The sequence below is a fragment of the Podarcis tiliguerta genome (genome assembly GCF_965153285.1).
Source record: "Podarcis tiliguerta genome assembly, chromosome: 11".
Taxonomy (NCBI): domain Eukaryota; kingdom Metazoa; phylum Chordata; class Lepidosauria; order Squamata; family Lacertidae; genus Podarcis; species Podarcis tiliguerta.
Window position 1 is genome coordinate 259,850 of NC_139544.1, and position 22,525 is coordinate 282,374.

At 42.7% G+C, this 22,525-nt stretch overlaps 2 protein-coding genes across 2 annotated transcripts in view; both read right to left on the reverse strand.

The window, feature by feature from the left end:
• The window catches only part of DOCK8 (dedicator of cytokinesis 8), a gene marked incomplete at its 3' end in the record, with an annotated part of 126,172 nt that overhangs the window by 77,100 nt on the left and 26,547 nt on the right, over positions 1 to 22,525 (reverse strand). The window contains exons 5-11 of the mRNA XM_083404612.1: positions 20,781 to 20,993; positions 17,904 to 17,989; positions 16,095 to 16,161; positions 14,366 to 14,515; positions 9,526 to 9,606; positions 8,783 to 8,942; positions 2,334 to 2,473 (exon numbers count right to left, since the gene is read on the reverse strand). Coding sequence (XP_083260738.1) covers positions 2,334 to 2,473; positions 8,783 to 8,942; positions 9,526 to 9,606; positions 14,366 to 14,515; positions 16,095 to 16,161; positions 17,904 to 17,989; positions 20,781 to 20,993 — 897 coding nt within the window. The remainder of the gene's footprint in view (positions 1 to 2,333; positions 2,474 to 8,782; positions 8,943 to 9,525; positions 9,607 to 14,365; positions 14,516 to 16,094; positions 16,162 to 17,903; positions 17,990 to 20,780; positions 20,994 to 22,525) is intronic.
• Positions 10,778 to 11,395, reverse strand: LOC310659750 (large ribosomal subunit protein eL20-like). The gene has a single exon (XM_083403543.1). It carries the CDS (start codon positions 11,361 to 11,363, stop codon positions 10,833 to 10,835), a length of 531 nt encoding a protein of 176 aa, XP_083259669.1. The 5' UTR covers positions 11,364 to 11,395; the 3' UTR covers positions 10,778 to 10,832.

Sequence of the window (22,525 nt, forward strand, 5' to 3'; positions counted from 1 at the left end):
ACATCTGCCAGTTCTTTTAATACTCTTGGATGCAGTTCATCTGGCCCTGGAGACTTGAATACATCTAAACTAGCCAAGTATTCTTGTACTATCTCCTTAGTTATTCTGGGCTGTGTTTCCTCTGCTGAATCATTTTTGTACACATCCTTTTTTAATCTTAACTCAGTTAAAACTTCTTTAGATAGCCACCCTGGCTTCTTTAGGCACCTTCCATGTTTCCGTCTCATTGGTATTGCCTGAAGTTGTGCTTTTACTATCTCCCTCTTAACAAACTCCCAGCCATCATGAACTCCCTTTCCTTTTAGTATTACTGTCCATGGGATCTCACCCAGCACTTCCATAAATTTTATGAAGTCGGCTTTCTTAAAGTCAAGAAATTGAGTCCTAGTATGCTTGGCTGCTCCTTTCCTCTGTATAGTAAACTTCAGAAGAGCATGATCACTCACGCCTAATGATCCTTCCACTTCTACCCCACTAACCAGGTCATCAACATTGGTTAGGACCAGATCTAAAATGGCTGTTCCTCTTGTTGCTTCTCCCACTTTCTGGACAACGAAGTTGTCTGCAAGGCCAGTGAGGAATCTGTTTGTCCTTATCCTCTTGGCCGAGTTTGACATCCAACAAATATCCGGGTAATTGAAGTCCCCCATTACTACTATCTCCCTTCCTTTTGCATGCTTGGCCATCTGTTCCAGGAAGGCATCATCTATGTCCTCCGTTTGGCTTGGGGATCTATAGTGAACTCCCACAATGAGGTCACTGTTATTCTTCTCTCCCTTAATTTTGACCCAATAGCTCTCACTTTGGCTTTGAGGTTCTAAATCTTGGATCTCTTCACAGATATACACATCCCTGACATATAACGCCACTCCTCCTCCTTTCTTGTCTGGTCTGTTTCTCTGAAATAGATTGTATCACTCCATTATTACATTCCACTTATCCCACCAGGTTTCAGTGATGCCTATTATGTCATATTTAGTTTGCTGTACCAAGAGCTCAAGCTCATCTTGTTTATTTCCCATGCTTTGTGCATTAGTGTACAGACATTGAAGTCCATTAATCATTCCCCCGTGTCTCTTATTTAAGAATTTTTTCCTCCCACCACTAGGTCTGCATGCTGTTTGCTCCTGGCAAATAGAAGGGGAAGAAATGGAGGCAGTGAGAGATTTTACTTTCTTGGGCTCCATGATCACTGCAGATGGTGACAGCAGCCACGAAACTAAAAGACGCCTGCTTCTTGGGAGGAAAGCAATGACAAACCTAGACAACATCTTAAAAAGCAGAGACATCACCTTGCCAACAAAGGTCCATATAGTAAAAGCTATGGTTTTCCCAGTAGTGATGTATGGAAGTGAGAGCTGGACCATCAAGAAGGCTGATCGCCGAAGAATTGATGCTTTTGAATTATGGAGTTGGAGGAGACTCTTGAGAGTCCCATGGACTGCAAGAAGATCAAACCTATCCATTCTTAAGGAAATCAGCCCTGAGTGCTCACTGGAAGGACAGATCGTGAAGCTGAGACTCCAATACTTTGGCCACCTCATGAGAAGAGAAGATTCCCCGGAAAAGACCCTGATGTTGGGGATGACAGGGGACGAGATGGTGGGACAGTGTTCTCAAAGCTACCAGCATGAGTTTGACCAAACTGTGGAAGGCAGTGGAAGACAGGAGTGCCTGGCATGCTCTGGTCCATGGGGTCACGAAGAGTCGGACACGACTAAATGACTAAACAACATGACATAGTGGGTGACTTAGGTTTGGTAGGTATCAATGTTCCATGTTCATGTTTATTATGAACCTTGATACTAATTATGTATCACTGTTAAATACAACTCACTTGTGTTCACTTACAAAAAAAAGCATTCAAAAAAATTATCAAAAAGAAACGCACAATCACAAAAACTAAGCAAAATACAATATATTCAAAATTTTACTCATTTTGAAAGGTACATAATTTGAAAAAGTAGGTTTGATGGGAGCCAAGTTATTTTAACTGCCTTGACAGAGGAGAACTTTTGTCTACTCAAAATAAGTCCTGCTGAATTCAATGTAGCTTATTCCCAGGGAAGTGGGGCTAAAGTTACAGCTTAAACAATTCATAATTCTGCAACAGAATTAAAAATGCTGAACTTTTTTTGTTTTCAATATTTATTAGAAAAGAAAAACTCAGAAATTGCATACTGGTATTTTCAATTTCCTCTACATTAGTACCCAAAAATACAGTGGTAAAAGTACTCCTCTTACTTTTCATGCTATTTTGTTAGGCTACTTGTTTCTAGGTGACTGGAGGGAGGAAACCATAAAAATCTTGAAGATGTCAGTCTATACTATACCTGTTTAAAAAATGTGCTGAAAGTCAGAGTGGTGTTTTTGAAGGTTGGCAAGGCAGGAACATCCTCCAATCCAAGGCTTCTTTCAGAAAGTCTTCTACCTTGCATTGCCATTGATTTTCTGTCACCAGTGGACCCTTTGCCTTCAGAGGAAAAATTTCAAAGGCATCTTAGTTTCAATAAAAAAATGAATCACTTTACTATTGTTATGTTGCACACTTTCGGGATGTAAAAAACTGAAAGACCTCCTCATTTGCTTACATTTTCCATCACCTCATCTTGAAGCTGCAAGACATCACTTAATGCAGAATCAAACAATTGTATGCTATGTTTTAGCATGTGATAAGATTGCAAATTTTATTAACATATACATATATATATTTCAAAGAAGCAAGTCTTACATTTAAGTAGTATATAAATCAATAAAGAATATCACATACTTAATTCAAGAAAATTGTAAACACCTCCTGTCAGGGAAGAGTTAGAGTTAGAAGTTTCCAGTTTCACAGAGGGAGAATGTTTTCCCCAAGGGGGGGAGGAGAGCAGTGAATCTAACAGAAGAGAGCAACAGGAACAAGAGGGAGGGACAGGATGTTCCCTGGAAAGGAAAGGATTAAGTCCTATCTCAGATTCGGAGGAGGGAAGATATAAGCCAGCTCGAGCCAGGAGGTTAGAAAAAAGAGCAGGAAAGCGAAGGGAAGGGCGCCTTCGCCATTTTGAGGGTGGCTGGTCATGGAGAAGCAGAGCTCAGAAGGTATCTGAAATATGTGACTCTGAGGAATAATAGTTAAGAACTGTTTATAAGATTATTTTGTTAATACACAATAAAAAGTTATAAAAGAACAAGAAGCGTTTGTGTGATGATCTGAAGAGGACAACGACCAGTCCTGACAGAATACCTTCTGCTCTGCGCCTCTTCACTATACGTAAAGAAGGAGAAGCCAAAATGGAGGGAGCTGTGGCGCCAGTTGGGCAAGGAGAAACCCCAGCGCTCCAGCTAACATTACAGGACTTATGGCAACAGAACTTACAGTTGAAAAGTCAAGTCGACATACTATCGGCAGCATTGGGAGAACATAGAACCATGTTGCAAGCGACGCGGGGAGATAGAGTGAGTAAAACATTTACTGTACGTCTACGTAGCTTCAAGGGAGAAAGTTCTGAATACATGGCTTTCAAGACTAATTTTTTTACATAATAGAGATAAAGGATAAAGAATTTCAATTGGAGCAAGAGAAGGTTGCTTATGTGATTAATTTCTTGAAAGGACTGTGTTATACCCCTAATATCTCGGAGGGATGTCGCCCTAGGAAATCTACAAATTTTTCTGCAGTATCTAGACACGATTTTCTTCGACCCTGCACATGAAACAACCACAGCTAGGCAGCTGTTGAGAATGAGACAAGGAAAGGACACTGGGAGTTTATTGGTCCAACTTTAGTTTGCTGGTGCAGAAATTAAAATGGGATCTGAATTCCCCAACAGTTGCAGCCCTTTTTAGGGAAGGACTAAATAATGAGATTTAAAACCAATTGGCCGAAATGCGAGAACCTAGTTCCTTGGACTCTTTGGTCCGAACGTGCCTGCAATTGAGCCTACGCATGGAACGGAGGGCTAGTGAAAAGAAGGAACAATGGAGACCGTGGTGGCAGGAAAACAATATTATCGAAAGTACAGAGAGCAGAGTGGGCAACGTGCCAGGACGACAGCGGCCAGAGCCCATGGAATTAGGAGCAGCCAGACCCCTCCCCGTGACTACCACTTCCATGAGAAGAGAAAATGCAGGGAGAGGAAGAGACATGAGACGTTGCTTCGTCTGCGGAAAACCAGGGCATCTAGCATGACAATGTAAAGGATGGGAGTCTCTATCTGGAGCAGACATGGGAGGAGACAATTGCCTGAAGGAACTGCATCAGGGAAACGAATGTCCCTGGCTGGAAATGGAAGCTTGCAGCCGGGTGGAGGAGCAATAGAAGACTCTCACGCGGAACCACCTATCCCAGGACTAACGGTGAAGGTGCAACTACAACTTCCCAATGGACATAGGGTCCAGGTAGAGGCGCTGTTAGACTCAGGAGCATCAGCAGATTTCATAGACCAGAAATTGGTACAGGAACACAAAATCTCTTTGTTACCTTTGAATTTCCCACTGTGAGTGAAAACAATCAACGGCAGACCGCTACTGTCAGGAGAAGTGATTTACGAGACTCTACCAATGAAAATGGATATGGATCATCACTCAGAGACCAGGGCATTTCATGTGACCAAACTAGCTGGCCACCCAATGGTGCTGGGCATGAGTTGGCTCAATCGTCACAATCCGGTGATTGCCTGGCATCAAAGGTCTTTGGTTTTTGGTTTGATCTATTGTATGACACATTGTTTGGGGCAAAAGGGAAAAATCTTGGTGGAAGTAATGGGAACAGAGGTAGAAGGGAAGTTGATGGGGAATGAAAGTGAGATTCCGTCACAATATATTGCTTATCGGGATGTTTCTTGTGAAAAAGAAGCGGATAAACTTCCACAACATAGGCCCTATGATTGCAAGACAGACCTAGTCCCTGGGGCACAGTTGCCACCAAGCAAGATATATGCCATGTCAGAAGTAGAATCTGCAGCATTGAGGGAGTTCCTGCAAAAGAATTTGCAGAGAGGTTTTATTAGAGAGTCCACAGCCTGGGGGGTGCTCCCGTCTTTTTTGTCAAAAAGAAAGGGGAGGAAGGGGCACCAAGATTAGTATGTGACTTCAGAATCCTTAACAGCCAAATGAAGCCTCGCGTGTGCCCACTGCCACATATAGATGACCTCTTAGAGAGAGTAAGGTCAGCCAACGTCTTTACCAAGCTTGAGCTACGAGGAGCATGTAATCTGATAAGGGTCAGAGATGAGTGGAAAACCAGTTTTTGTACTAAGTATGGTGCGTTTGAATTCTTGGTAATGCCTTTTGGCTTGCAAAATGGCTCAGGGGTATTTCAAACTTTCATCAATCACGTCTTAGCAGGTATACTGGATCAGTTCTGTGTCTCTTATTCAGATGACCTCTTAATATATAATGAAAGTATGGAGGAACAAGTAAAACATGTCACGCAGGTGTTAGAGAGATTGAGGACCAACAGGTTATATGTGAAGTTAGAGAAGTGTAAGTTCCACACACAAAAGGTGGAGATCCTGGGATATTGCATTTCCCACAAAGGGGTGCACATGGACACCAGTAAAGTTCAGGCAGTGGTGGAATGGGAGGCACCTAAAACTAAGAAAGATCTGCAGAGGTTTTTAGGATTTGCTAATTTCTACCGTAAATTCATAGGTAATTACTCCAAAATCACAACACCACTGACTGATTGTCTAAGAGGCAAGGGGACATTCAGATGGTCTGAGGAAGCACAGAAGGCCTTTGATAAATTAAAGGCAGTGTTTGCTTCAGAAAAATATCTTATGCACCTAGATGCAAGTAAACGTATGAAGGTAGAAACTGACGCCTCTGATAGGGCTATTGGGGCCATTCTGCTGCAACAGGACAAGGGGACTGGAGACCCTGTGCATTCTACTCTAGAAAATTAAATCAATCAGAACAAAACTACACCATATTTGATAAGGAACTTTTAGCTGTGCATGCTGGCTTTAAAGTGTGGAGACATTTTCTGGAAGGGGCGTCACATCAGATGGTGGTACAAACGGATCATAAGAATTTAGAGTATCGGAAAACTGCTGGACAGCTAAACCAAAGGCAAATTAGGTGGGCGGAGTTTATTGCTGGGTTTAATTTTAGGATTGAGTACACGGAAATCAGAGTATATGGAAGGGGAAGCACCTCCCAAGTTGCAAGAAATGCTGAGATCGGATCAGTGGGGGTGTGCAGCTGTAGTAGTGGACGGCAGGGAATTCCAGCGATTGACAGTAACAGATGAGTTTGCACAAAAGAAAATGGAGGAACTGAGAAAAGGTAGAGGGGAAGAGGAAGGTTTCAAGGGAAAAGGTGGATTGCTGTACAGGAGAGGGGTGCTGTATGTACCTGCAGGTGAATTAAGAGGTAAAGTGTTGAGGCAACATCATGATAACCCGACTACAGGACATTTTGGTAGAGAAAAGACCCTGTATCAAATCACACGGCAGTTCTGGTGGCCAAAGTTGAGGGAGGAGGTAACACAATATGTAAGAGGTTGTGAAGTATGTCAACGAGCCAAGGCACTCAGAGCAGCTCCCGCAGGGTTGTTGCAAACTATGCCCATGCCGGGAAGGCCTTGGGATGTGGTGTCTATGGATTTTATAACAGATCTACCGTCATCGCATAGGCAAACAGTGATCTTTGTGGTGGCTGACATGCTAACCAAGATGGCACATTTCATACCATGTGCCAAAATTCTGACTGCGCAGGAAACTGCAAAGATGTTTTTAGATAATATTTTTAGGTTGCATGGTTTGCCATCACAAATCATTTCAGATACAGGGGCCCAATTTACATCACAATTTTGGAGGAGGTTAATGCAGTTACTAGATGTGGAGCTAAGCCTCACGTCAGTGAGACACCCGCAAACCAATGGGGAAGCTGAAAGAACGAATGCAACACTACAACAATATCTGAGGTGTTATGCTGGTTGTCAGCAAAGTGGGTTAGAGAAGTTCAGTCTAGCAGAGTTTGCATATAATAATGCAATGCATGTGTCTACGGGCAAAGCCCCATTTGTGGCAAACTAGGCTTGCACCCAAGGGCATTCCCAGGTCAAGAGGAGCAGTTAGCAGTACCAGCAGCAGAACAAATGATAGAGGAGTTGAGGAGCATTCATGAGATATTGAAAGAGGATTTGGAAGAAGCTAAAGAGGTTTACAAGAGAGCTGCAGACAGGCATCGGCGAGTTGGGGAAGAAATCCAAGTAGGGAGCTGGGTATGGCTGTCTACCAAGGGACAACCAATACAAGGGAGGTGTAAAAAGCCAGAGCCAAGAAGATTGGGACCTTTCCAAGTAAAGGCTTAAATTAACCCAGTCGCTTTCAAGCTTCATTTACCTGAAAATATGAAAATACACCCTGTATTTCATAGATCTTTATTCTCAGTGTTTGTACCAGCACATAAGTATCAAATTTCAAGGGAACCACCTCCTTTACCCGCCATGATGGGGAAGAGGAGACCAAAGTGGAAGAGATATTAGACTCGAGAATAAGCAGGAGGAAATTACAGTATTTGGTTGCATGGAAAGGGTTAGATGAGAACTCATGGGAACCAACAGAAAAAATAAACATTCCGGAATTGCAGAGAGAATTTCATAGAAAATATCCCCACAAGCCAAAACCCCATAACTGGCATCTTCAAGAAATTTTTGAAAAGAAAGATAGTGAGGAAAAAGAGTTCATAGGGTTCAGTCCTTCAGAAACAGAGGAGAGCGAGGAGGAGGAAGGGGGGCTTAGGGGAGGGGGTGATGTCAGGGAAGAGTTAGAAGTTTCCAGTTTCTCAGAGGGAGAAAGCATTCCCCAAGGGGGGAGGGAGAGCAGTGAATCTAATAGAAGAGAGCAAGAGGAACAACAGGGAGGGAATGGCTGTTCACAGGAAAGGCAAGGATTAAGTCCTATCTCAGATCCGGAGGAGGGAAGATATAAGCCAGCTCTAGTGAGGAGGTTAGGAAAAAGAGCGGGAAAGCGAAGGGAAAGGCGCCTTCACCATTTTGAGAGTGGCTGGTCACGGAGAAGCAGAGCTCAGAAGTTATCTGAAAGAAGTGACTCTGAGGAATAATAGTTAAGAACCGTTTATAAGATTGTTTTGTTAATATGCAATAAAAAGTTATAAAAGAACAAGAAGCGTTTGTGTGGTGATCTGAAAAGGACAACGACCAGGCCTGACACCTCCATACTTTATTCATTTCTATAACAGCCTTGCAGGAAATATAACCAGAGGCTGTGAGATTATAATTCCCCTGTTACAGGGCTAAAGGTCAAACTATGGATTGCCACAGGGGAAGACAGCCTTCCCATAAGGGCTTGTTCCTCTCATCGCTATAAACTAACACATCAGTGAAGGCAGCAGCATGAAATTGCTGAATTACATCTCACTGAGAAGTTTAGTACTATTCCTTTGTGTCTGAACAGAGTCAATGGCTTCCCATCCAACTCTCACAACAAGTGTTAACAAAATAATCTTAGCAATGCTGCTGTAAAGGGTGACTGTGCCTATCTAGCGCACTTTTAAGCTCCAATTGAAGCCTGGAATTTTTATTTTCCTGTGGAGGGATGCATTGCCTTTGGAGAGTAACCTGTTATTTTTTGCCATACTTTTTTCTCCTTCATATACTTGTAAACTGCCAACTTCACGGATCTTCCAAAATGTGCTTTACAAATACAGGACACAAATTACATTATAATCTAGAGGCTGAAGCAAAGCCACTTCATTGACATTATATTTTTAAAACTTCCTGTTTCAATATTAATTCTTATGTACACATACACACAACATTTAAACTTACCATTTAAAACTTCTAACTCTGCTATATCTCTTTCAAGTGTTGAAACACTGAAGAAATTTGCTAAATTTATTGGAACCCAAGCAAAAGGCATACGATACTTTCCCAAACGTTGGCAAAAGGACTCAGCATGCACTTTTAATTTCTCAATTTTTTCTTTAGTCTGAAAGAAAGCGGAAAAGGGGATTAGCTAAAATAAGACATGGATCCAAACACTGTGAAAATTAGTTTGTAACACACACTAGCAACCTCTGTTAATTCCTCTATGGATGCCATAAATTAAGGTAGTTAGAACAGGGGTGGAGTGAAAAGCGAAGCGGCATAATAGAAGAGAGAAATAGCTTCAGAAATGGGATTGAGAAGGAGAAAAGTTTGCTAATTCATTACTTTATTTTATTTATTAATCTATTTCACAAGAATTATATACTGTTTTAATTGGACTCAAACCTCAAATTGGTTTATAAAAAAACCAAAATCATCAGTAGAAAAACAGATAAAAATGACTAAGCCAAAATGTGGGGGAATGGCAGGTGGAGTGTGTAAGCAGGGAGAGCAGGAACAGCCCCCCCCCCCCCCGTTATTATACATAGATAAAAACAACAACAGTCCTGAGACACTGAATTTAGACCGGAATAGGAGCGCTTTAATAATATTTCTGGTTTAAGCTTTCGCAAGCCATCTTTGACAGATGTATCAGTGAAGAAGGTGTGCATTTCATGTAAAAATCTTTATTATATCATATGTACCTTCCCAACTTCACTTTCTTTTAGAACCAGGTAGGGTTCTGCACAATCTCCAATTTCGCCTTGTTGAAGGACTTTTTCAATCTACCAAAAAAGAAAGAAAAGAAAAGAAAAAAGAGATTTCAAAACACCGAAAAGAAAATGAAATTTAATAAAGTACATTGCTAGTATATGTCAATATAGTAAAATTTGGAACATAAGCTATAGTTACTAATTACAACCTTGGTAAGTACTGAGAGAAATACCTTCCCTTCCTGTGCTGATGAGATTCAAAGGAGAAGAAAATGGAGAGATATTCAGACGTTGAAAAAGATGTACATGGAGTATTGTGGGATGGAAGGGCTAAACTGGTGAAAATTAATAAAAATTATTTAACCAAAAAAAAAAAAAAAAGGAGGAAGTGCTGAGCTGGGGAGTGGAGGGGCTGAGTTAACCTTGAGAAACCAGCTATGCACTGAATAACAATCACAACAGCACTGCAGGCGCCCAGAAAGGAATGCCGCCCATCATCTTTGGAAATGGTGATGATTGATATAAATGGCAGAGGATAAGGTCAATGAAAATTATATACTAGAATTGTCATACACAGAATGAAATGAAAGCAGTATTATATTATCACTTGAAGATTTACAAAAGTATGTAAATGCTTTAAATCGGTGTTTCTCTTTTTTGTAATTTTTAAAAATTAATTCTCCAATATACCTCCAATAATAGCCAAATTATAACAATTCCCAAATTATACAATTCTCAAAATGCCAATCTACTTCCAATTAATACATTTTAGTTAAAGTGTCTCTCTGCACGACGGTTTGGGTGCATTTCCGATCTTATATACCTGTGTTCTATAATCTTAATTAATATCAGTTACAGTTCAGTAATAATAATAATCCATTAGCCATGAGGAGAATCAGAACTTACAGGGTTAAATAGTTCTGTGTGGCGTCTCTGCATACTGAGGCATGGTTTCTTTCACATACGGGAATCTTTCTTTGTATGCGAGTTACTTTCACTTTTCGCTGATGAGCCGGAGAGAATGTCTGCTCGATCTCCCGGCTGATTTATTGTGTTTTTTCTATACATGATTAAAGCCTTCTTAGATTAGCAAGAAGCTTGCGTACAGACTATGATTTATTGCACCTACACAAGGCACACACCACTGCTGCGATACTCTGCTTGGAGCCAGGAAGAAGTCTGAAGACTCAGAGAGGCACAGGAAAGTGTGCTGGACACCATTCTTTTTTTTTCTTTTTTCCCCCAGAAGTTCAAAAAGAACTTTATTGAAACTCAGAGCAAATGAACCAAGTCTGCATTTAGAAGAACGTGTTTGGTCTCTTGGTGGTGAAGCGCGGCTTATGTTGACGACGCAGAACTCTATGTGGCAGAGGGAACTTGGTTTTGGAATCATGGAACTGCTTGACAGCTGGTCTGCGGCACTTGTTAGCAGCAATCTCTTCAACTTTCATGATCTGAATTGAGTGAGCACGAGCTCTATGACGGGCTCCCATATCACGATAGCACTGTGTAACAGCTCCAGCAGTTGTCAAATCCCTGTACTCCCTGTACATGTTATGAGTTCCACTACGAGAATCATGGCGCAGCCAGATACCGAAATTTTTCACCTTCAACGGAGACTTCTCAAAAACCTGTCCACAGTACACAATTTCCCCAGAAGATTTCTTCATCTTCTTCAGCTGAGAGACAAAGTACCAGAAACGGGACTTTGCAACAACATGATTAGGAGCAAAGATGCGCATACGATAGAGAGGTGGTGTTGGGCACTTAGGAGTGGGGAGGCATCTCCCAACAACTTTGTACTCCCTCAGGGTGCCCGACGCCTTCATGGTGCTGCCTCTCTCGCTGCCACCCAGAAAAGGCTGCTGGACACCATTCTAACTCCAGAACAGCTCCATTATTAATGATTTCCATTCATGATATTAAAATATATAAATTTATAAAGCTTCAAGTGAGGAACTCAAACTATTATCTTTCTTTTGCCCTGTGTGTGAAAACTGTTCTATTCATAGAGATTCCTTCTTTCCATATATGGCACTGCCTATTTTACTTCCCAGCAGTTGTTTTCTCCCATCACGGCTACTGGCAGAACTGAATCTCCAAGTTTCTCAGGGGTCTTATCTCTCCATCCCTTGCTTCGATGTCTTCAGAACTGGTGACAGTCTGCTAGAAACCATTCTGTCTCACTAATAAAACATGTTGCAGATCTTCGCCTTTTCCCCCTCAGCCTAGAAAAAGGTGGGCAGTTTTTGAACACGCTGAAGATTTAATACTCCTTTCCAACTCCCAGAATCTCTGCAGCGCTCTTATCACAGTCTCCCAAATTATTTTCCTTCCAGCAAGAGATTTATGGCTCTGTTAAACTTTATCTTATATTACATTCTGTCAGTAGAACACACAAATCTCAGTCTCTTTTTCCTTGTCTGTTTTTTTAAACAGAGGTGAGGGGAATTACTCTGTCTTTCCAACACATCATATTTGAGCTTCCCCTCCTCCTCCTTTCTTCATTTCTGATCACACACAGTTTCCATTTTTGCTTGTTAATATCAATATTATGTCTACGTCCCTGCCTCACTTGTAAATATCTTTTTATCTTGTATTCTGGAGAGGGTTGCAAAATCATAAATATATAAAAGAAACTTAGAATAAACAAGCCATAGGCTTCCCTCTCCCCAACTGACTCTCACGCCAAAGAAAATCTTATCCCAATTCAAACCTTTGATCCATGCAGCCGATATGATCTGCAATATGTTGTTGCAACCCTTTTGCAGAACGTGCCGGTACTTTAAAGCCAATTAAAAATCCAATTTAACGGAGAACCTCTGCTTCCTAATGGCAGTGTAGGAGGGTTTTCACCAGGCAAAGTGCTTTTGAACTCATAGCCTCCCTGGCCCCCGCAATCCATGCTGGAGCGAGAGCCAGGTGCCAAGACGGACTGCAAGTGAAGCCCATTACCCCCATCCCTGGGGGGAATTTGCAAGAATGATTTACCCTCTATCATCCTTGTTTTTCGTTTGCCGACATTCTCCTGCTGTCGTGGGGGCTGCCTCCATTAAGGCAGACTGGAACTGGAAGCCCTTAAATAATGTTTCAACATGAATGGAAATTGCCAAGAATACAGCTGATGATTAAGTGATAATTTTGGATAATGGATTGCAATTGGAAATCATTTAAAATATTCATTGCAGCAACATCAAAAACTAAGAATGCATTGACAACGGCGAGTGGAAAGTCACTTAAATAAAACTGTTGTTGTTGTTTAGTCGTTCAGTCGTGTCCGACTCTTCGTGACCCCATGGACCAGAGCACGCCAGGCACTCCTGTCTTCCAGTGCCTCCCGCAGTTTGGTCAGGCTCATGTTTGTAGCTTCGAGAACACTGTCCCACCATCTCGTCTTCTGTCGTCCCCTTCTCCTTGTGCCCTCCATCTTTCCCAACATCAGGGTCTTTTCCAGGGAGTCTTCTCTTCTCATGAGGTGGCCAAAGTATTGGAGCCTCAACTTCACGATCTGTCCTTCCAGTGAGCACTCAGGGCTGATTTCCTTCAGAATGGATACGTTTGATCTTCTTGCAGTCCATGGGACTCTCAAGAGTCTCCTCCAGCACCATAATTCAAAAGCATCAATTCTTCGGCGATCAGCCTTCTTAATGGTCCAGCTCTCACTTCCATACATTACTAAAACTGTATTAATTTGCTAATAATTTGTAAAAATTGGGCTGTAATTTGGAAAATCAATAAAAATAATTGGAAGCATGATAAGCCCATGGACAGCATCAACTTATCTATATACTGTCACCCTATGAAACTTTTCTGGGGGTGAGGGGAGATTATCTTTGGAGAAAATACTTAATGGGCCAGATGTGGATCATGGGCCCTAACTGCCTGCCCCTGCTTTAGAAAGGTGGCTGGTCTACATAAATCAGTAAGTCAAACTATGGCTTAGACAGGCCGCATGAATGTGCAAGGACCCAGGGAGATTGTCTCCCCAATCCTTTTCACTGTTATACTATGCTAAGCTAGACCAAGGTTTGGTTTAGTACGTGATCTGAACCAAGGTTTGCAGTTAAGCTCTCAACTCCCTGACCAGGTTTGATCTTCGTTACAACATCTGGTTAGTGAAGAAAAAGCTTAACCATGTGCCCCTGATGCTCCATACGGTATGGCAGTAAATAAGACTGAGCAGGAGCCCAAGTGGCCATGTGCTCCTCTCCAGGAGCCTGCAAGTGTACATGGTGTTGCTAAGTCTGCATTTGGCTTAGTGGGAACCAGGTCACTGTCACGGAGCCAGCTGAGACGGCTCCTGAGTTGGATGAGGAGCAGCGAGAGGGACCAGCAGAAGAGGAAGCACTGGAAGGTGTGGGAGAGCAAGGAGAGGTGGAGGCAGGGCTGCCTGATGTTAGGGAGCCATAGCACCACTCCAGCTCTAGCACAGAGGGAGAAGGCACACCACTGTCCTGCCCAGGACAGGAGTGGGTTAAAGCATTCGGAACAACACAGACATATGAGATTACCCAGACTGCTTTGCTGGAGGCGGAGCCGGAAGCCCCCACTTGCCGGGATTAGTTGCCGATGATTCGGATGCATGAAGAGATGCTCTGTACTTTGTAAATATTCGTACAATAAAGACTGTAAATACCACTACCGTCAAGCCAAGGGATTTATTGCGAAGGGCAAGCCTCCCGCCCCCCTTTACAGTCATGCTCAGTAGACTCAAGAGAATTTTATCGTGTCCGATCTTTCCATAAAGTTGATATACACAAGTTTGCTTATTCTGCATCAGTTCTAGTTAGAGTCAGAAAATATGATTTTAAAATCCACAAATATGACTTACCTTCACTACTAGATAGATATCCGGAGATGGATATGTTACAGAAAATACTGCAGACCTTGCCTGACTAGATGAGTCAATACATGGTACATGTGATCGCAAGAACCCTTTGAATTGTTCAGAGTTCAAGTCACAATGAAAATTTTCTGAGATCTTTAAAAAAAATGTAAAAACAAAAAGATATTTCACAACTTTTGCAGGAACTGGTGCACAACCTATCATAAGTAAATAATCACAGCATTATCACAGGCCCATAAAAGATCAGCGTACACAGTTGGGACTGATGAGCATTTACTGTTCCCAACTCTAATCCTGCAGAAAGCCATCTAATTCAGATTTTAATTTGATCCTGACTTGTTTTTAAGAGGTGATTTAATTATTGTTTGATTTTATATCAATGTTATATATATGCCATGTTATATATGCCAATATTAATATATGCCAATGTTATATATGCCAGCGTGGTGTAGTGGTTAAGAGCGGTAGTCTCGTAATCTGGGGAACCAGGTTCGCGTCTCCGCTCCTCCACATGCAGCTGCTGGGTGACCTTGGGCTAGTCACACTTCTTTGAAGTTTCTCAATCCCACTCACCTCACAGAGAGCTTGTTGTTGGGGAGGAAGGGAAAGGAGAATGTTAGCTGCTTTGAGACTCCTGAAGGGGAGTGAAAGGCGGGATATCAAATCCAAACTCTTCTTATATATTTGATGTTAGGTGCCCTGAGCCCAGTCTCAGCCGGGGAGGACGGGATACAAATAAAAGTTGTTGTTGTTGTTGTTATTATTATTATTATTATTATTTTATTATTATTATTATTATACTAATATGTGTGTGAATTCTGGTGTGGGTGTTGTTTTAAGCACTGGAACAGAGCCAGTTGCTTTAGAGGTGAAATTGCACAGCTTCAGCAGACATTTTGGCTCTGGGGAGTCAGAGAAATGTGAATTTTTACACTCAGGAACTCTCTCTAATCCCAAAGGTCCCTCTGCAGGATTTTGGTGAGGTTAAAATGAAAGAACCACACAGATTCAAATATTGGTTTTTAGCCAAGTAAATTCTACTCAGACCAGACCCACTGAAATCAATTGCCCTAAATTAGTTACGCTCGTCAACAGGCCTGCTCTCAATTTAATTAGCTCTGGATACAACCCAGAGACAGAATCTCAAAAGTCCGCCAAAATTAGTTCTCACTCATCCATCACTGTGTCTAATTAATTGCAGTGGATAAATAAGGTGGTGGTTTTCTCAAAGCATATTTTAGAAACTGCTGAATTAATTTCATACAGACTGATATTATTTTGAAAACATGGCAAGCAGCTTATTATGGTTGATTATTATGATTCATAAACTACAGTCAGTTGTGAAAATGTTGAGTTGCACAAACTTAAGGATAGGGTACATCCAAAGGATATTTACCGTGTGGTGACCATTTGTCAATATATTGTTGCAGCATGCATGCAGCTAAGGGGAAATCTATGGCTACCTATCACATTCGGACACGTCCCATGCCTCTGCTACCTTACTGTTTCAACTGATTGCAGAGCTCTGGTAAACGTTGCCTCAACTTTCCACATGGCTTCCTATCTCCCACAGTCATCTGTAGCCACCCAAAGCACAGTCCCAACAATTCATATGTGAACAATTTTGAAATGAGGGAGGGGGTGATGTTGTTAACTAATGCCTTGTTTACATTGTTTTATCATTACCCTTGGTTTTGTTCATCTGCACTCTTACCTTTTTCCTTTCTTTTATATCATAGAGGGCTAAGCTTGCGAATAATGGCTCAATTTCTATCTCAAATCTGAAACAGGAAATGATGGGGTACTGATTAATAACTACGCACATTTGACACATGTAAACAAAACACAACACAAGGGTTAATGTGCAGTATCTGTGCACTGGCAACATTAATTTAACTCAAGTTCTGGCTTGTCCCTTTAATCCTCCTTCCCTACTCTAACCAAACTTTAAGTGTATGTGCTTTGCATATTCTTCCCGTTTCCCTCCATCCTTCCTTCTGTTTTTCTCCACTGTCCTTTTTACATTGTAAGCTCCTCGGGGACAGAGACCTGGCTGTTTCTGCCTATGACCAACTGTAGATGATGATGTCAGGCTCGGGGAATTCTATCCCTCCCCTGGTGGCAGCAAGAAGCAGGGAATATCAAAGAGAGTCCTGACGAATGAGTTTATTTAATCATCACGGTGAGAGACAAATAAATTGATGGCGTTGCTCCAACTGAGTTCCTCCCCGCTCCCTTCCTTAGCAACAGCACCTCCCCTTACGGTGTCTGCCCGAGGCCAAGTGTCTCTGCATCCTTTGCTCTCGCACTCTTAACAAACGCCGAGTTCTAGGAGATGGGGGGTCAGCTATACTCTCCAGTGACAACATGTCAGCTGGCTGCTCTGGCTCTGTCTCCCCCTTCTCTTCTCCCAACACCTCTCAACTCTTCTTTTTGCCTGTCTCTGAGCTGTGGTCTTCCTCAAAGCCCTGCTGTAAACTGTAAATCAATACTGCCTTCCTCTTCTTTGGAAGCTTCGGGGGGGGGGGGCGGTCTCCTCAATCTCTCCCCCCCCCCTTAAGTCCAGTCCCTGACAGATGATGATGATAAAATCTGAGATACACATTTGATGATCACTCCACTACATTTTGACTTCTGCCATAGTAAAATAGCATTTGAGATTACATTTGGTCTCTGTTAGCTTAAATTTGTTCCATTTTTAAAAAGAAGAGCACATTGTCAGATATAAGCAAAATGGTTGTCAGTGATAATATCAAGAGGAATATATGGGTTACAATTAATTGTTCACTATTATTAGTGCATTTTGGCAATTTTTCCATATTACCGTATGGGCCCAAATATAAGCCACTCCCTCAAAATTCCACAGGCACTCACACTCATTCTGTTTTACTGTATGTCTGTTTCAGCAGCGAAGCCAATTTTTGTAAGTTCGTGAATTTAAGCCGCACTTCAACTTTTCATGGTCGGAATTTGGAAGAAAAAAAAGTGTGGCTTATATTCAGGCCAATATGGTATTATTATTTTTAATCCAGCAGAAAAGAGCAGATCTGTAGGTGGGTTTCTCCCCCTTCAGGCCTTCAAAGCCAAAAAAACTTCAGTTAAACTAAGACATGAGAAGTTTTTTTAAAATATCCTGAAGTAGAGACAAGGCTTGCAAAATACTAGATGGGTAAATATTTCAGGAGGCTGCCTCTGTAGGTGGTGTACTGAGTGTGAGAGAATCAGAAACATTTCACACAAGCAAAAGACTACCATGTTAGAGAGAAAAGTTCAACACCTGTCCTCTCACTGATCTGCTAATTTTCTTTTTGCCTAAAGAAAAAGGTAAATAAGGGAAGAATCCACCAATATGATCTCACATCTGCAGGCTGAAGTTGCAGAGTCCATTCTACCATCTCAGAAGTGTCCCACCTCATTCTACTGCATGTGCAGGTGTAACCTCAACCTATGAAGGTCACACAATAGAACAATATCCAAACCTGAAAACATGCCCTGTGGAACCATAAGTCACAGAGATACTTACTTCAAGGTCTGTACTTTCACCAATATCCTATTGCCCAGATATTCCTTGGGGCACTCAGGCACTGGTCGTATTTCCACAGCATCCTCCTATTAACAAACACATTACAGAACAGTTCTTTCTGATCCAAATATTTATGATGCTTCTGTGTTATCAGTCCCAACAAAAGCAGATGTAACCCAGGCTGCACACAAAACAACAAGGGTGATATCCAACTAAATCATATCCACAGCAGATCCACTGAAATCAAAGAAAGCAAGTAACTTAATTCCATTGATTTCAATGGGTCTCCTCTGAGAAGGGGGTGGGGAACCTCAGGCCTTAATTTTGCCTCTGGCCTTACACGTGGCACTTGGAATGTTTCCAATAACAGATTAGGTCCTCCCTCTGAAAAGGCTCCCCACTCTTGACTTTGTGCATGACTTAGTTTGGTAACATTCAGTAAGATACTCACATACAGTGGTACCTCGGGTTAAGAACTTAATTCGTTCTGGAGGTCTGTTCTTAACCTGAAACTGTTCTTAACCTGAAGCACCACTTTAGCTAATGGGGCCTCCTGCTGCCGCTGCGCCACCGCTGCACGATTTCTGTTCTCATCCTGAAGCAAAGTTCTTAACCCGAGGTACTATTTCTGGGTTAGTGGGGTCTGTAACCTACAGCATATGTAACCTGAAGCATATGTAACTTGAGGTACTACTGTACAGATCTCCCAAACCATATGCTTCAGGCAATTCAACCAACAAGTCTGCCATGAACAAGTTGGAGCAAAGTCATTAATCTTTTAAATTTAATTTATAACCCACATGCTAATCCCTTTAATGTATTCCTTCAGCTGAAGTTGGAAATGCCAACCCACGTCACAAACCCTTCTAGTTCTAATGAAAGGATGAGATATCTGCACATGAAACCTAAGCAAAGTAAGACTGATCCACAAGGCCATAACAGGCTTTCATTTGATTGTGGAATGGAAACTTTTAATTAACTCTCATTGAAGTTGGAGTGAATTTGGCTGCACGATCATCTGAGCTCTCCATCAGAGCTCAGAGGTAATGTTTTAGTATCATGGCAAAAAGCCACAATTCAGGCTTTGTCTGAGGTTCTGGTTTTCCACAGGTTGATGTTCTTTATTGGATACACTTGGCACACTTCTAGCCTGTGGGATCTGTGTGTGACACATATTTCCCCTATACAGCCATGGTAAGATGTACTATCTGTTCCAAAGAGGTGCACTCTTTGGAGCAGATACCCTGTAGGGATCAGTTGGGATTACCATGAGGAATTATAGAATATACATCAAGCCATCGTGTCCACGATGAAGACATTGTGTTGACTGGGTTTGATATATTGACGATAATTTCTGATTAAATCCCATAAGATTCTACATTCATGCCCTTTTGATGCCCTTTTGCCTCTACTGCCCATTTCTCCCTGCTCTTCACGAATCACGTACACACTTAGACAGGCAGGCGTCCTGGGTCATCAAAGACAGTGGGCAAGTTTATTTGATGTAGGATCTTAATCTTAGGGCCAGGAAGCAGATCTCACATTAAGGTGATAACGGTCGCTGTCCTCCTGGCCATCCTTCTTATCATATGTACTGCTTGTTTATTACCTCGGGGTTGCCAGATGCTCTTCTTTGTAGTTCTCAGCTATTTACTACCCCTTTGTAGTTCTCAACATATTTACCCCAAAATAAGGTAAAGGTAAAGGTACCCCTGCCCGTACAGGCCAGTCTTGACAGACTCTAGGGTTGTGCGCCCATCTCACTCAAGAGGCCGGGGGCTAGCGCTGTCCAGAGACACTTCCGGGTCACGTGGCCAGGATGACATCGCTGCTCTGGCAAGCCAGAGCCGCACACAGAAACGCCGTTTACCTTCCCGCTAGTAAGCGGTCCCTATTTATCTACTTGCACCCGGAAGTGCTTTCAAACTGCTAGGTTGGCAGGCGCTGGGACCGAACAACGGGAGCGCACCCCGCTGCAGGGATTCGAACTGCCGACCTTTTGATCGGCAAGCCCTAGGTGCTGAGGCTTTTACCCACAGCGCCACCCGCGTCCCCTTACCCCAAAATATATGCATGCTAATTAGTGTTGTAGTGTAACTTTTTCCCCACGTGGGGTTTGATGAAATGCTCAGAGGAAATATGATTGGTTCTTACGAGCACTGTGTAAAAGATTCTTTTGCTAATAAAATGGCCTGGTGAGGGGTGTGGTGGACGCACTTTCTCCGAGAGCCTTGCTGGTCAAAGCCTCGTGTCTTGCTTTTAATCAGGGTCCAATCCTTCCTTTACTTTGCGAACGCAACATACCCAAGGCTCTATTCGACATCATGAGAAGGAGGGTCCCCAAATGCAGGACAGAAGGCTGGATGACCACATTTTGAAGCAAGTGAAGCAATGAATGTTACTATAGAAAGAACCTCCCCCCCCCAAAAAAAAAACCATTAAATTCAGAGTCTAAACTTATCTAAGTGCACCACTGACAAGAGCATGTAGAGCTGCTGTCAACCTGAGTTGGTTCCTCTTAAACATCACATGGAACTACACATTGTGTCATGCTACTGTTCCAATTCAACTTAAGGAGGAATATAACTGCACCGACAGAGACACGTCCTAAGAGCATGTTGCCTTTCTACAGCCTCTGCCATCCTGGTGCTCTGGCTGGGGATGCTGGAAGTTGTAGCCCAAAACATCTGGCGTGACCAGGTTGGCAAAGCCTGCACTAACATAACGTGGTCAACACAGACAGCAAGCAAAGCACAATGGTGAGATGTTTTGTGGGCACAGACTGAGGCAAGAACACAACTCTTGTTTGAATCTTAATTCTTTGTGAGATATTTCCTTGTTAAGCATGCAACTGCGCAATGCAGGTTTATGGCTCACCTCATCTATACTGGGATACAGTGCAAACAGTTCTGCAGGCCTGTTGGCTTGTCGTTGCTCCTCATTTTGCCTTCGAAAGTCTTCTGCACTAATGTGCTGCAACAGGTCTGCCAGACGAGCATCTGGCTGTAGGCTGCGCAGGTCAAAGTCCCCAGATGTCAGTGTGGCTCGACTGGAGTCATCACAGAGGACTTTTAAATGCCTGGGAGCTGTCTGCTCAAGAGGGCATGAAGTAGGAAGCAACATCATTAATCACTTTAGTTCGCAGATGTTAAAGATACTCAGTATTTCTCTGCCATAATTCTTTTTCAACTGAGTGCGATAATACCTTTGAAATAACTATTCCCCAAAACAAGTAATGGATGATACTGACAGACTAAGGCCAAGCCAAATATCTCCCCCTTCGTTTTTGTAGGATTGTTTCTCCCCTGCAAAAAATGGGCAGGAGTTTGGGTTCTCACAAGAGAAGTGATTGAATCCTAATAACTTTAGGGTAGGGGGTAAAGAAAAGGTGACATGGTTTCTCCTTTTTCTTTATTTCATTATTATTATTTTTTCAACAAATGAAAGATAGGATAGAAGGTCTGGTGATATTTATGAACTGCAACCTTTACTGGAAAAGGGAAGGGTGCACTGATATTTCAGGGGGGAAATCACTGGGACCATATGGAGAGCCAGTCACATGAAAGCATTGTCATGTGAAATGCCCTCTCCCCAGTTGTAGTGCAAGTAGCCACACATGGATAAAGATGGGCTTTGGGGACTGGCAGAGGAAGAGGAGTGTGGGGGGAGCACACCGCCCCCACCAGCGCGATCCTGGTGGGGTTCCATTGCGGCTGTGCCCCAGCACGCGCTGGGTGCCCCGCCCACACAGGAAGTGCCCCCGCCCCCAGAACGCACGCCACACCCCTGCGGTCAGTGCACCACACCTCTGGGACGTGCGCCAGCCCCGCCCCGCCTGCTCTCCGCCCCCCCTCCCCCCCCCCCCGGTGCCGGAGCATGAAGCTCCACCACTGGCTTTGGGTTCATATTGCTATGAACAGTGCTATTTTTCTAGAAAAAGAGGTGCCGGAACTCACCGTGAATGCTTCCCTTGTTCTCTTATAATGACAATGGTGCCCAACTGAGAGGTGCTAGAATTGAGTTCCAGTGGCTAAAAAAAAGCTCAGTTTATGAGGGGGGGTTTGGGGGGGGCCAGATCCCTCTAATCCCTGGATCCAGCAAGTGTTAAAATCTAATCAAGTCAAGCTAATTTCCTGGTGAGGTGATGGGCTATTAAGGTGTTTGGTGTGAGATGACCTCCTCCTTCAACAGATAAAGTCAGAGTTTAGAGTAGTAAAGAATTGTGGCAGTGATGTGACCTAGAAGAAAAGCAGCAAGCTGGAGAGAGAAGGATATTTGATTTCTGTTTGAATCCAAGGCTGCAGCTATGAGAGAAACAAGACCCTTTTGGGGTGTTGATGCTGTGAACCTCTACATTGTAGGCCCATGTTATATATAGGTGTAAATAAATAATATATCACAAAGATACCAGTCTCCACCGTGCCTCATTCCCCAAAGGAAACACAATCCCTGCGTAAGCGCCTGGAACCCCTGGAATCTCACAGTGCTTGGAGATTGGGGTGTCGTGCAACAGTACTAAAAGTTTCAAGTGTTTTGCCCTTTAGAGTCATTAGATTTACCAATGAGCAAGTGATGAATTAAATATCTAGTGTGCCTAATATACCAAATACATATTTAGTATG

Coding starts and splice junctions, on each gene's coding strand:
- LOC310659750 (XM_083403543.1), bottom strand. CDS start 11,363: ATGAAGGCGTCGGGCACCCTGAGGGAGTACAAAGTTGTTGGGAGATGC.